Below are 13,533 nucleotides of genomic sequence, written 5' to 3' on the forward strand. Positions count from 1 at the left end.
TGCAGAAATCCTGCCAGGTCCTGGCTGAAAGCTGCAGTGTGGAGGAGGATGCTGCTGTCTGAAGAAATGATGCATCTCCACATAGATGCACAAGCATGTGTGCAAGGACTAAATGAGAAGCAAATAAACCACAAGTATAAGATGTGGCCAGATATACAGAGAGATATTTGAGACATCTCTAGAAGCCCCAGGCAGTTTGTCTTACTGTGTTGGCAGGTGATCAGGGAGGACTTGTTAATAATTTAAGGAGCTACCCTCTAGAGTGAATGCACAGGCCAGGTCAGACTCAGACTGTGGTCAGTGTAGTGTCCAAAGCCAGGGAGAGGAGGGGAGAGCTGTGGGCTGATCTCTGCATCTGCTGTACTGCCCTTTCCAAGGCTTGCCAAGCTGCCATGTTTCCTGTTGCTCCTGGAAAGCATCTGCATGCACTGCCCACGTTTGTGACAATGCCTGGAAACCCCAAAGGAGCTGACAAAAATGATGTTTTCTTAGTCAGCAGCTCTCCCTCCCAAGCCAGGTCTGCTGACTTCAGGAATTTGCAAAAACTGCTCCAACTCCAAAAGTGGCATTTACTGCTGTGTTATTTTGTTAATTCTGAAAGCTGGCTCAGCTGAGGAGAGCAAGTCCCGTTGTATTTTGGGCACCTCCTGTAAGACAGTTCAATATGGCCCACCACAGATATCTGTGAAATCAGTACAAGGGTAGGAGGCCAAGGAAGGTGGTTGTTTGTGTCATCCAGAGGATAATTTGCTGTAGAGAACCTTTTGTTGCTGATAATGATTCCCAAAGTAGAGGAGACACCATCAGTTTCCCAGGGTTCCTGCTGAGGCAGGAGTGGTCTCACATTCTTCTAAACTGAGCACTTTTCATATGGATATCACAGAAAATCAATGAAGCCTCAGCCCTGCACCCAGTCACCTTGTAGAGCAGAACACACACTCAGGAAAACAAGATGGGATCACAGGGCTTTTTTCCCAGCTGAAGTGGAATTTGGATGATGCTGGTATTTGAGGTTGGAAAATACCAGTGATATTTAATTTCTCTGATTTATGGCTAATGGGCTTTTTGTTTTTCCCTGGGGAGGAAATGGTGTGTAAAAAGGTTTGCTTATTGTTTATTTTCCATTTATGTCACTTACTGCTGTCGTAGAAATCAGAAGGGAAGGAAATCCTCTGGAGAAGTAATGTCCAGCGTCAGTGGGCTCATTTCTGGCTGGAGCCAGATCAGTGCCATAGGTTTTCAGAAGTGCATGTGTGTGACAGGCTGGGGAACAGGGAAGTAGGAGAGTTCAGAAAAACACATTGGAAAATTATATTGAGATTGTGAGAGACAGGGAGCTTGTGGGAAGCAGAAATGGAAAAACATTGTGTTCTGCTTTGTTATTTATACTCCACCCTTTCCTTCTTGGCTTTCACTGTGGACATGATTGTTTCCTCTGTCAATGAGCAAACAGTGTTCTCGACTGGTCAGGAATCAGTTTGCAGGAGTGTTTGCCTGAACTCTCCTGAAAATTCCCCTCTGCATCCAGTGCTGTGTTTGCTTCCTCCCCCAGCACAGAGGCTCCAAGCAGCCTCAGTCATTGCTATGTGCATTTGCAAAATGAAACATTCTCCCTCCCCGCCCGTGCGAGGAGAATAAATAGGTCAGTGTGAGCAGTGTGATGCAGAAGAGAGCATCTTAAGAACCAAAACCCATTTCTGCCTTTCCTGTGTCACCCCTGCCACCAGCAGAAGCACACAGATGCAACGAGCTTTATTAGTGATGTTTTAATAAATGAGACCAGTGGAATTAATGATAAATTCTACTTAAAGGAAAACAGTCCAGAATTAAAATATTTAAACATATGCATCTCACTGTTAAAACTGTATCTCATTAGAACTGAAGTGCTGCTGCATATGTAATGTTCTCCTCACTGTTAGCTCAGTCTTCTCTGTTTCAGCAGAGGCTGTAGCAGAGCAGCTCCTTGCACGTAGCTCTGAGAGAGCAGCAGTTTCGAGTGCCATGTCTCTGCCTGTAACACTGATGCTGATGTAATGAAACCCTCTCTGTATAAGAATTAATATTCCAGTAATGCCCAGAGGTTGTAAGTGTGTAGTTAATAGCTCCCAAGGCCAATGGAAATTAACACAGCCATAGCAGTCACACATTACTTGCTGCTGGTGCAGTATATCTTTGTGAAAACTAATATAGAAAATCATTCTCTTAAGAATAGCATCAATTAACTGATTTAATTCAGTGATTAGTCACAAAATGTCTTATTCCTGTAATGCTCCCAGTAAGTAATTTGGAAATACCTGATGATTTAGGAAGCCAAGTGCAAGGTGTACTTTTAATTTTAGTAGGCAAACCATGGCTGTGTTGAGCTGAGCTCTGCAAGGCAGTTGTGGGCGAAGCTTTGGAAGCTCTCACAAGTAGGTGTTAGTGATGCTGGATACCACTGCCTGCAGATAACCAAAAAGCCATATTTGCCACTGCAATTCCTCTGTGCTGTTCTGCAGTGAAATTCCCCTCAAAAGGGTTTTTGCAGCTCTGGGTGCATTCTTCCCATGCAAGAGGGTGTGCACCCCACAGAAGGGGCTGCCTGTGACCCTGTCTCATTATGATTAACTTCCATGCTAACCAAAGTTAAACAGGAGAGACAGACAAGGCAAAGCAGCAGGAGTTGGGAATTTTCTAATCCTTGCTTTTCCTACCTGAAGTAGCAGGGTTGGAGTTGCTGGGAGCAGAAAAGAGAGCAGCTGGCAGGAATCTGGTTGTGAGCAAGAAACAGCACTTTGTCTGCTTGAACATGAACAGATTCATCCATCCTTATTTCCCGTTACCTCAGAGAGCCCATATTTATGTGCTGGAAAGGATTTCCCCATTAAACGGAGTACTGACTTCTCTGGATTCTTGCAGAGGAAATGTTTCCATGGTGTATGTGCTCCTGTGATTCCTTTCTCTGTTTAACCTTGAAACAGCATTTCCTCTGGCTGTGCAAGGTGTACCTTGCTTTCTGTGCTCTCAATTAAGCAAATAAGCATATGCTTGCTTTTGTCTTTGTGCCCTCATTATTAATTCCAAATGTAGAGTTCAGTCTACACATGGCAGGGGAGACAAAGGGGAGGGATGGGATGGCTGTGCAGCCAGATATCCTCAGTCATGTATTATAGTGCCTGAGTGTTATTTTGCCATGAAAGGGTGAGAGTCCCATTAGCCCTCACCTCCTGGCCATACTCTGCTCAGCCTTAAGCAGTCCTCATGTGCTGGTAATTGGAATATGCCATGCATTCCATCTAGTGGCTGATGCACATGGAAAAGATACCCTCTTTCTGGTATCTGCAGTGCCAGGTTTAAATCAAGATTTTTATAAGATGCTTCATGACACTCAGGTTTAAGCAGAGACCCTGTTTTTAGAAAGTACTGTGTGCTTTCCCTCTAAATATTAACCATTTCGATTTTGGTCTCACTTTAGTAATTCAGATTTTAAAATACAGCAGCATCTGGCCACAGGGAGTGTTGCAGCACTGCTGCTGGAGGTGCCTGCAGTGACAGGGACCAGGATGAGTTGGATTGCTGCCACACATTTATGTCTGCCCCGGGCACTTGCTGCGTGGGACAAGCCCAGAGTTCTAACGTGAACTGTGTTGGCAGAAATGCTCAGGAGGTGACGAGGTGCTCGGATTATGAGCAAGCTTTTCAGGAGATGGGAGGGACTCTGAGAAGAAGGTGGACCCAGGGGAAGGTGGGATAAGCTGGCTGCTGACAATGTCCTGCTTCTGTTCCTCTTCACAGCTCAGGAGTGAAGACCCTGCCCCACAATGCCAAGGTGCACTACAACTATGCCAATTTTCTGAAAGACCAGGGCCGTAACATCGAAGCAATCTACCACTACAAAACTGCTCTCAAGTAAGTTCCTCAGGAGCCTGGTGGGGCTCCTGCTGTTAACCCATCTCCTTCCTGACAGGCATGGGGCAAGTTGGCTGCTCCTCATCCCCAGCTCCTTGGGAACAGCTTGGCTTTGAGAGCCTGGGAAAGTTCCCTGGCTCGGTGTTTGTGTGTCATGAAATGAGGTAGCCTGGCTTCCCTCCAGCTCCACGTGTGTGTGTGTGCACTTCAGTATATGAGATAGAAATGTTACCATAGCTACACCTTGAGCGATGAGGTGTCATTTACACAGCTGAATGTATGCTGGTAAGCAGGAGGTAGTTGTCCTAAATGCATTTTCAGGTTCCTGGGCCATTTATCTTTGTAAATTGTTAATGGTGCGTGCCTGGAAAATGTCAGCGCGGTAGCCATCTGAAATGCAGTAACAATAATGGTACTTACTACTTGGGCTGAGGCTTCTGTCCACAGAGCTTTGCATGAACGCTAAACTAATTGATCCTGAAAATGCTCCTGTGCAGAAACAGGGCAAATATCATTGCTGAGGTTCTGTACAGGGGGAAGCTGAAGCAGCAGGATGAATTGCCTTGCTTGTAGATGAATGGTAAATCAGGGTCCAGGGCTGAGCTGTAATAGGGACATGTCCTGTGCTATCTGTGAAGTCTCTGTTGGGACTGATTGCCAAGTTTGCCTTGGAAACCTGCTCTGCAGTTCAGAGAAAACACATTATTCTCCTCCACCACTTTTCTGCCCTGAAAGTAACAGAGGTACACCAACATTTGCCAGCAGAGAATCCCACCTGTCTCTGAAAGCAGGAAAGGGAGAAGTTAAAGCATTGGGGCTCAACTTTCCCAGGATTTAGTATCAACTGCTAGTATTTCACTAGGTGACTTGTGTGCACCTCACCATCTTTTCCCACAGTTACAACTCCACAGGAGCAGCGTGCTGCTTTGCTGAATAGACACATGGCAGCCAGCACTTGTGGCAGAGCAGGAGTGCATGGAAGCACATCCTTACCTTGGGGGGTTGGTGGAATGGCAACTGCTTGCAGTTCAAGCAGCAGCGTGCAGACTGACAAGATCACTTTTATTTACTAAACAAATAAACTCATTCACCAGAGATCAAGCAGACCTGTGCTGTCATTTGGCACAAAGCTGGAGTACTGCATGAGCCATCACCCACTGAGGCACTGCAGCTCTCCCTTTCCTATCTCCCAGGAGCTCCCAGGCAGCAAGCCGTGTCCTTATCGACTCCATTTCCTTATTAATTCCCTATTGATCTGCTCACTGAGCACTAGGCAGAAATAATATTTTTATCTTCTCTCCTCTTGGCTGTGCTGCAATTGGATTGTGAAGCCTCCTGAGCAGCTTGAGTTTTCTGTAACCTGGGGAGGACAGATCCACCCACACTCACTGGGAGAGCAGGCACTCAGTGAGGGGTACCTGTGGGAAATCATGAAAGCTTGTTGTGTGAATACCTCGGCTGCTGGTCTGCCTACTCCCTGATATGGAAATTTACAGAGTGGTAATTCATCTTTCCAGGTCAAGCCAGTGGCCAAAAATACCCTGAACCATCAAAATCTGCTCAGGATATTACAGCTGCTACTTCCTTCTCTCTCATTGTGGAGGTTGGTCCACCATCAGAGCAGTCTGTGAGGAGCTGCTGTCTGTGAGGATGGGTAAACAGCTGTTTTCTGGGATACCTGTGTATGGTCTGCCGCTGTATCCACTGAGGCTGCCTGTCCCACACCCAGCAGCTTCTCCACTGCTTCATCACAGCCATCAAATGTGGGCACCCATCAGAGGCTGCAGGGCCCACACACAACCCCAGGCACTGCAGAAAGGGAAAACACAGACATGACAGAATGTAATTATCAACAGAAGAACACAGTGCACTTCTTACCTACACTGTTCTATTGCTTATTATACAGACCCCAAATAATTTCCCTGTGACAAGAACAAGTGGTGCAGCTTCCCAGTGTTGGAGATTCCCAACTTCTGGCCTGCACTTTGGGCCAAAAAGAGAATGTGCTAGGGGAGTTTCACTTTTTCAAACTGACAGCTAATGCAGAAATTCCTGAAGCAAGTTGAGTGCTAGCACCACTGCCATGAGACACCAAGCACCTAGAGAAGAGCACGGTTGGTTCTGTGGGGCTGCAAGCCCCAGCAGGGCTTCAGATGCTCCATAAACAGCACCATAACACCAGCAGCATAAACTCTGCTATGTAATACAGTTGAGAAAATGTTTGCAATCAGTTCTCAAAACAGACTCTTTCATAATTGAAATACTTCAGAGCAGAAAACAGCATTATAATTACAATAAATGGGTGCTGCTAAATTAGAGAATGTCTTTTGTCTGCAAATCCCATTTCCACAAGCAGAGGCAATGTTGGTAGGAGCAGTTACATTACTCTGTGCACTCCACTGCAGGGCTTGGATAATTTCTGTCAGTCCCTCTGCTTTTTGACTTGCAATGAGCTTTTCTGGTAAATTGGAAAAAGTTCAGAGACCAGATTCAGGAGCAACTGGAGGACTGCAAAACCTTGTGATGCAGAAAAACCCAGCACCTATCAAGAAGCAGGTTAAGGGAAGAGTCAATCACTGTATGGAAAACAGACTTTTGGTAATGGGATCTTGAGTGTGGCAATGAAAGGTGTAAACAAATTCAATGACTGGAAGCTGGTGTTAAACAAATCAGTCTAAAAATAAGGGAGGACATTTTCAATAGCGAATGTAATTAACCTTCAGTACAGTTCACTGATGGTTGTGCTGGATTTTCCATTGCTGGAAAATTTTTTAAAATAGAAGGTTTTTCTAAATGACTTCCTAAATGCCCAGCATGGTGAAACAGAACAGGATGTTGCTTAAAAAAGCTAAAAATCACCTTCACCCAGGTTCAGCCCCTTCTCAGTGACAATGAACTCTTGCACTCACAGGTCAGCCTGGGTGGGTTAGGAGCCCTTGGAGAGATTTTATCATAACCCTGTCAGCTGGCCAAAAGACAAAACATACATGTAATTTCTGGAGTTTTCTGTCACATCACATGTCAAGAAAGAACAGTTCTTCCACCTCCTGACATGCCCTATGGAGCTGAGCTCTGCCCTTGCTGTCCATCAGAGCCATTCTTCACCTTGTCTGTCCTTCCCAAGCATGCCTCTGTTCCTGCAGACACTATCTGTGCACTCTGTGCTTGCCTTCCCTTGCCACCACACCATCCCCCCCAGCCTTTTCCCTTGCATTCATTCCCCAGAGAGGCTTGTCCTTTCCCCCAAGGACCAGAGGGAAGAGGTTTGGGGAGCTGGAGTGACCTGCTTGGTGCACTGAGCACTGCCTGGGGAGCAGCTGAGCTGCATGAACAGCACTGGCAGGAGCAGCAAGTGCTTACAGGGACTGCCCCATCTGTTTATGATGTTGGTGCCATTGCAGGTGGCCCATCAGAAAACTCATTCCTCACCCCAGCCCAGAGACCAGTGACACAACACCCTGACCTAGCTGGACTTGGGTAATTAGTGTAATCTAATTATGTTCCCCAAGAGTGGGGAAGATCTGAAATGAAATTTAAAAATGGAGAACTGTGTTTGAATTGGAGATGGAGAGAATGAAAAGAACAAAAATTCTGTGCATGTAGGAAAAGGTCTTCCTATATGTAGTTCCTAGAAGGGGAATGGAAATGGAGCTCTTCAGAGATGCCAGATGAGTTACCCATAAAACAGCCCCAACAAACAGCTGGTGTTCAGCAATTTAGAGTTACAAACCTTTCAGCTTACCTACAGTAAAAACACATTGCTGGATTAGACTGCTTCACTGGCTTGCCTGACATATGGTAGTGACGCCAGGAGATCCTTGAGGTTTATTTCCTTCAGAAAGTAATGGCTGGAAAAAGGCCACCTGAGATGTGAGCTGACCACAGCTATTCTGAAAGCTGGCCTTAACATTCTTGCTGCTGCTTCTGCTGCAGATTTGTGGCTGTTGTCAGGAATTCTGGAGAAGCTCTGCACGTGGAGATCAGAGAATGCTGATCTTATCTGAAATTTATCTCACCACTTGTCTCCCATTTGTGAGTGAGAATATGAAGTTGTGCAACCTCGCTCAAATATGAAGAACAACTCTGATGTGCTAATGAAGATGTTTTTGCTGTTGTTGACAGTTACCAAGCTTTTGTCCTGCTTCTCCCCAGCCTTGTGTGCTTGATGTGTTGAGACTGTTATGTTGTCTTTCAGGAATGCACACGGGCTGACATGCAGAGAGAGAAAAACAGCAGAGCCTTAAAACCCAATCGGTGAACATTCGTTATCAATTAAATCCATCTCCTTTTAAAAAGGGAGGGGAGAAAAATAATTCACCTTACCTCCTACAATTGCACTCATTCAACATTTTAATTCCCAGAGCAGTTCTTACCATCCTTCCCCGTGTTCCTTGACAGGGCAGTGCTTCCCATGGAGAGCAGATCAATGTGAGCATCAGCGGGTGGGGCTGAAGGAGGTTGCTCAGTTCCTTGCTGGAGTTGGGTGGAACAACATGCTAATAATAGTTCTCTGCTATCCAAGCTACATTTCTGTGTCTGGAAAAAGGTCATCATCTAAAAATTCATTTTTGGATGTTAAAACATACCTGACAGTACAGAGTCCTGCAGGAGGTGTCCACCTCGTCTAATGTGATATTGTGGATTTACTGACATAAATGCACTGGTGTATGTACCTGAGATTGCACACACCTGTGCAGTGTTACCTCCATGTGTGTACATGTCTATCAACATTCCTAGCCACAAGCTCCCCTGCCAAATGCTGGTGACCAAACAGAGTGGGAAGGGGACCAGCCTGCCATGCAGAAATCTTCATTCCCCCTTGTGGCACCTTCTGGAGGAGGGAGCCTCTGGACAGCAAGTAGGAACTGTCTGGCTGGTTTTCTTTGCAGTTCAGGGTGCAGTTCTGCTGTTCAGCCTTGAGAGAGAGGAGAGAGTGGGCCATGAGGCAGAGAAACCAGTGTGGAAGCACTTGATGCTGCAGCTTGTGTGGTCTGGCTTTTGCAGAGCTTGGAAGAAATACATCTTAGGGCATTGCTTACAGCATGGAAATGGAGAATGCTGGTTTGTGGCATTAGTAAGGGTCATGAAACTGTGGTCATGTATCCTTAGTGCTCAAACACAGGCTAGATGGAGAAGGGAAAACAGTGTAAGCAGCTTATCTGTATCCCTCCTTGGAGGGAACAAAGCTGGTTCATAGCATCGCTGGAATGGCTAGAAAAGAAAAAAAGCAAGGTTCTTTCACCTCACTACACTTTAGAAATAAAGTCCTAATGCTGTAAAGGGGACTCAGGTTTCTTCCTAAGCTTTCCCACATACCTTCCTGCTGGGTTTTTATATATCTTAAATTAACAGTATCTGGGGTTGTTTAAATTCAGTTAAATTGCACTCTCCATGCAGTAAAAAAATTGTGTTCTTACAGCCCTTTATGTGTGTGTGTCAATGTATTTGCCTTGAAAATGCCTCTCAGCGTGGACTGCAGGTGGCCTTGGATACCATCTGTGATTTATTTCTGGGAAGAATTAAAATACCAGCACCATTTGTTAGCCTGTTTTTACAGTGAGTAAAAAATGTGCAGTGCTGCTTTTCTGTGACTGCCCTGGCTGCTTTTGCTTCCAAAAGCATGAGTGCCCTCCTGGCATGCTGATATTACTTAGGTCAGGCCCTTGGAGCAAGCCTAAAACATCTTCCTAGAGATTTCATGCAATACTCTGTGTTGGTGGATGCTATGGGCTGGAGGTGGATCATATCCAAGCAGTTGGGAATATCTCTGTGTGGTGTTCTGATTCAAGGTTTGACAGTAGGCTTAAGGAGTATTTCCATGTGGTGGCTGTCCTGAAGCTGGATGGGATTGTTGAGTGTTTTAATGGCAATTGACAGCTGAAAGGGCTGCCTTATAATCTGAATGAGAGACTTAATGGCCTTTACAACACGTTGCATGGGACGGTGGCCAAATTAGTTCAGCCATTGTAATTTATTTTTGAACCTGTTTTCCATAAAGTGCTAATCTCTGCCTGTTTTGAGGGCTGCTCTAGCTCTGCTCAGTTTTGCTGCTTTTTAGTGTCAAAATAGCAATCAATCACTGCACAGGCTTTTATTTACCTGAAAACAGAACTGGTATAAGTGCAGCCATGAGCCCTGATGCAGAGACAGTAGGTGTGCATGTAGAGCCATAGGGGCTGTGCCTGCTGGGGTGGGCAGATGGGTGTCAGCCCTGGACACTGGTGGTGACAGGAGGGGTCCCTTCCTACACTGTGCTGTCCTGCTGTGGGTGCAGGTCCTTCTGTGCTGCACCTCAGGGACTTGCTGACTTTTCAAATACATCATCTTAGAGAAAAGGCCCCATCATCTCTGAGGATGACAACTCCATAGCCTTCCTCAGACACTGCATCAAAGCTCTGCCTTCTAATGTATTGGGGACTGATGAAAAAAATCTGGGTAATGAAAAATGCTCTCTTAATGAAAACTGTTTTCTTATTGGGACAAGGCATCTGTTTTGATTTTTCTGTGGGGGTATGCAGAGAGAAACTTATGGCTGTATTTTACACATGCTAAAGTCTACCTTTCACTTTTGGCTAACGAGAACCTCAAATCCAAGGGTTAGTTACTCATTCCACAGCCACTGCTTTTTTTCTTAGCCTGCTGTCCTTGTTTTTATGATAACTGTACAGTGTGGGGCTGTACAGCTTCCCCTAGCACCTGGGAGGCTCAGGAATGACAGGTGTGATTTCACCCCCATCTGCTTTGGTGAAAGTATGTTGTGATTTTATCCCCTCATGTCACCTTTGATTGAAGGGCACACCTGATGGTCTTTAGTTTGCTGTGGGGTCCCTCAGCATTCTCTGGGCTCTGTGGAGGTGCCTGCATTGTTCACACTGTCTGTAAGTCAGGAATGTTGTGAATTATTTGTCTTTTTTTGGGCTTTGGGAGTGTTGAGGTTTCTGGGATTTTCAGGACCTACGTGGATCCTGCATAAATTTTTAATGTGAGAGAATAAGCAGACGGCCCTGTTTGATAACCTCATGTTGCCTCAACACTTCAGAGAACATGTGAGTTTAGCAGGAAAGATTTTATTTATTTATATTTAGCTGTGATATTGTTTGACTTAAAATCCTGGTTTTTCTCCTCAACTCTAACTCTCAGGCTTCTATCCTTGCCCAAGTTTGAAGACCTAATGAAAATTTATAAATTGTAATATTGTTTAGTGTTCTACTGGTTGGTTATTTGAATGGAATGCTTTTGGGTATTGCTGTAGGTTAGGGGTATTTTTTCCTTAATGGATGTCAAGCTCAAAGAATTCACGAGGCTTTTGTCAGTGTACAGTTAAAATCTAATCAGCTTCTCTATTATTTTTTTCCCCCATATCTGTCCTGGAGAGGTTTCCCTCAATATCAGGGTGCTCTGCAGTTCAGGCTGGGATGCTCACCCTGCTGAGAGAGTTTGCTAGTGGCAGGGCACCTGTAGGCTGCTCCTGCTGCTTTCTGGGCTCATGAGCAGGGGGAGAAGCCCTAAAACCAGGACCTTACCTCCTTCCCCTGATCCCTAGCTGTGATTCATCACTTGCTGTTCATACCAAGTCGGCCTCTGGAGATCCCAGGTTAGCTCAAGACCTGCTGTAGACAGTGCTGATCAGGCATGACCCTGCGCCGACTTGTTGAGCAGGACCTCCCTCAGGAGCTGAGCAGGCCCATGCACAGCCATGAGGAGCCACAGCGCTGCTCAGGGATGCTCTTTGAGCCCCCTGCACCAGACTTGATGGCATCTCTCCCTGTTCCTGGCATTTGTCATTACCCCCTGGCAGCTGCCTGTGTGGAAATGGGTGTGATGGAATATCCAGGCTGTGCTGTGTACAGCCAGGAGTCTCGCTGCTTTGTCACGCTTTCACTGAAGAAGATTATGCCTGAGGCTTTCAAAGGAACCTAAAAGCATTAGATCTCTCACTTGCCTGACTTTCAACAGGATTTCCAGGTGCTTTTTTAAATACAAAAAATGCCAGCCTGCCACAAACTTACTACCAAGCTGAAGAGTATTACCTTTGAGGAAATACTGATGCAACTACTAGAATTCTTCTAGAGAAGACCAGCTGCTGCTTGATGTTGCAGGATCACCTCTGCATCCTAGAAGGAAATTCAAATGTTGAAAATTGAAAACCTTTTTGAGGAAGACACAGGATCTCCCATCCACATCTCCAGGTCATGTAGAGCAGCTTTTGAAACAAGGTGCCACACCATCATGAGGTCATGACCTGACTTGTTGCCAGTGTAGAATTATTCCCAGAAGGATGACTGGTCTCAGAATTACATCAAATCATGTTTTAATTCAACCTGACATAGAGCTTTACTGAGAACTTACATAAATACATGAAAATGAGTGTGATGTAATATTAAAATTGGAAAATTGGCTTGAAATAGTATACTGGAGTAAACATAGAATGGGCAGTATTAAAGCTTGGCACAGATAGCAGTGTTATTCATCTAACATCCTTACTTTCGTTGGCAAAACAATGCCAATAATTACAGTATATATTGGAATGGGCAAAACGTGCCTTAAAAGCAAGTTGCCATGCTGCCAGCAAGTAATTGGGCCTGGGTAATTAAGGTAATTAAGGCATGAGTCCATGTGCTTAGTGTGGCTGCAGCAGCCCCACGGATGCTGAGCTTTGTGTAAGGCTGGAAGGCACCAGCAGAGCCCAGAGTGGCTTCAGGGAAGTGTCCTCCTGTCTGGAGGAGGAGTGGTGAGAGGTCTGGCCCAGGGCTCCTCAGGCTCTCCTCTCCTCTTGCCACAACCTGTTTTGTCAGGGCAGCACAGGAGGTGACTTACCACAGCTGCCCCAGTGGTGGTGTGGTCCTGTGAGTGCTAAGTTTAAATCATTATTCCATCAACAGATGCAGTAACAAACAGGCACACCAGATCTCTCCAACTAAATTCTTTCTTTTCAAATTATTTTTCACTTATTATTTTAATTTATAGAAGAAATTAATATGCTTGGACCCCCTTTGAATATTATGCAAGATGATGCAGGCAGGTTTTTTCTTTCTGCTGCTGCTGCCATGGCAAGGCTGTTGGGTTAATGATGACCAGGGCTGCTTAGAAGTCTTACGATGGTTATAAGAACTCGTGTTGTAAGTCACTGGGAATGTGCTTTCAACAGCCTTGTTGTCAGCCCTTGGAGAGTGATGAAGGGCTGGGGCATCAGGAAGAGTCACCCTCATGTGACAGACATCTCAGGACTGTTCCAGCTCCGAGAAGTGTCACTGGGCTGCTTTCAATAACCTCTTGTTTCGTGCAGTGGTTGTGGGGGGTTGCCCAGACCCCTGAAAGATGACATTATAGCATTTTCCATGCTGTCCATGGTAGTTTTCCAGGCTAATTGCATGTTAGTCTGGCTCCATCCCCTCCTGCTTGCTATCCACACAGCAATGGCTGTACAAAAACCACATAATGCTCTTAAGAGCAAGCGGGTAGTTGTCACACTAATGCCTTCCTCCCCCTGAATACCCCTGGCACCAGACCAGGGGCTGTTTAAAGGCTGGACTGTGAGCAGAGCTTGCCAGTTGATTGAGTGGTCTCTCAATCTGAATTAAAAGAATTAAAATTCTTGGTGGATCATAGGTTGCAGTCATGACAACAAATTTCCTCCCTTTCTCT

General features: G+C 45.5%; 1 protein-coding gene across 4 annotated transcripts in view; it reads left to right on the forward strand.

Annotated features, from left to right (window-relative positions):
* TMTC1 (transmembrane O-mannosyltransferase targeting cadherins 1) overlaps window positions 1-13,533 on the forward strand; it is a 133,177-nt gene that overhangs the window by 90,441 nt on the left and 29,203 nt on the right. For all 4 annotated transcript variants that reach the window (XM_056510618.1, XM_056510611.1, XM_056510603.1 and 1 more), the window contains exon 11: window positions 3,775-3,888. In XM_056510618.1, the coding sequence (XP_056366593.1) occupies window positions 3,775-3,888 (114 nt within the window). The remainder of the gene's footprint in view (window positions 1-3,774; window positions 3,889-13,533) is intronic.

The sequence above is a fragment of the Oenanthe melanoleuca genome, chromosome 1A, assembly GCF_029582105.1.
Source record: "Oenanthe melanoleuca isolate GR-GAL-2019-014 chromosome 1A, OMel1.0, whole genome shotgun sequence".
NCBI lineage: Eukaryota > Metazoa > Chordata > Aves > Passeriformes > Muscicapidae > Oenanthe > Oenanthe melanoleuca.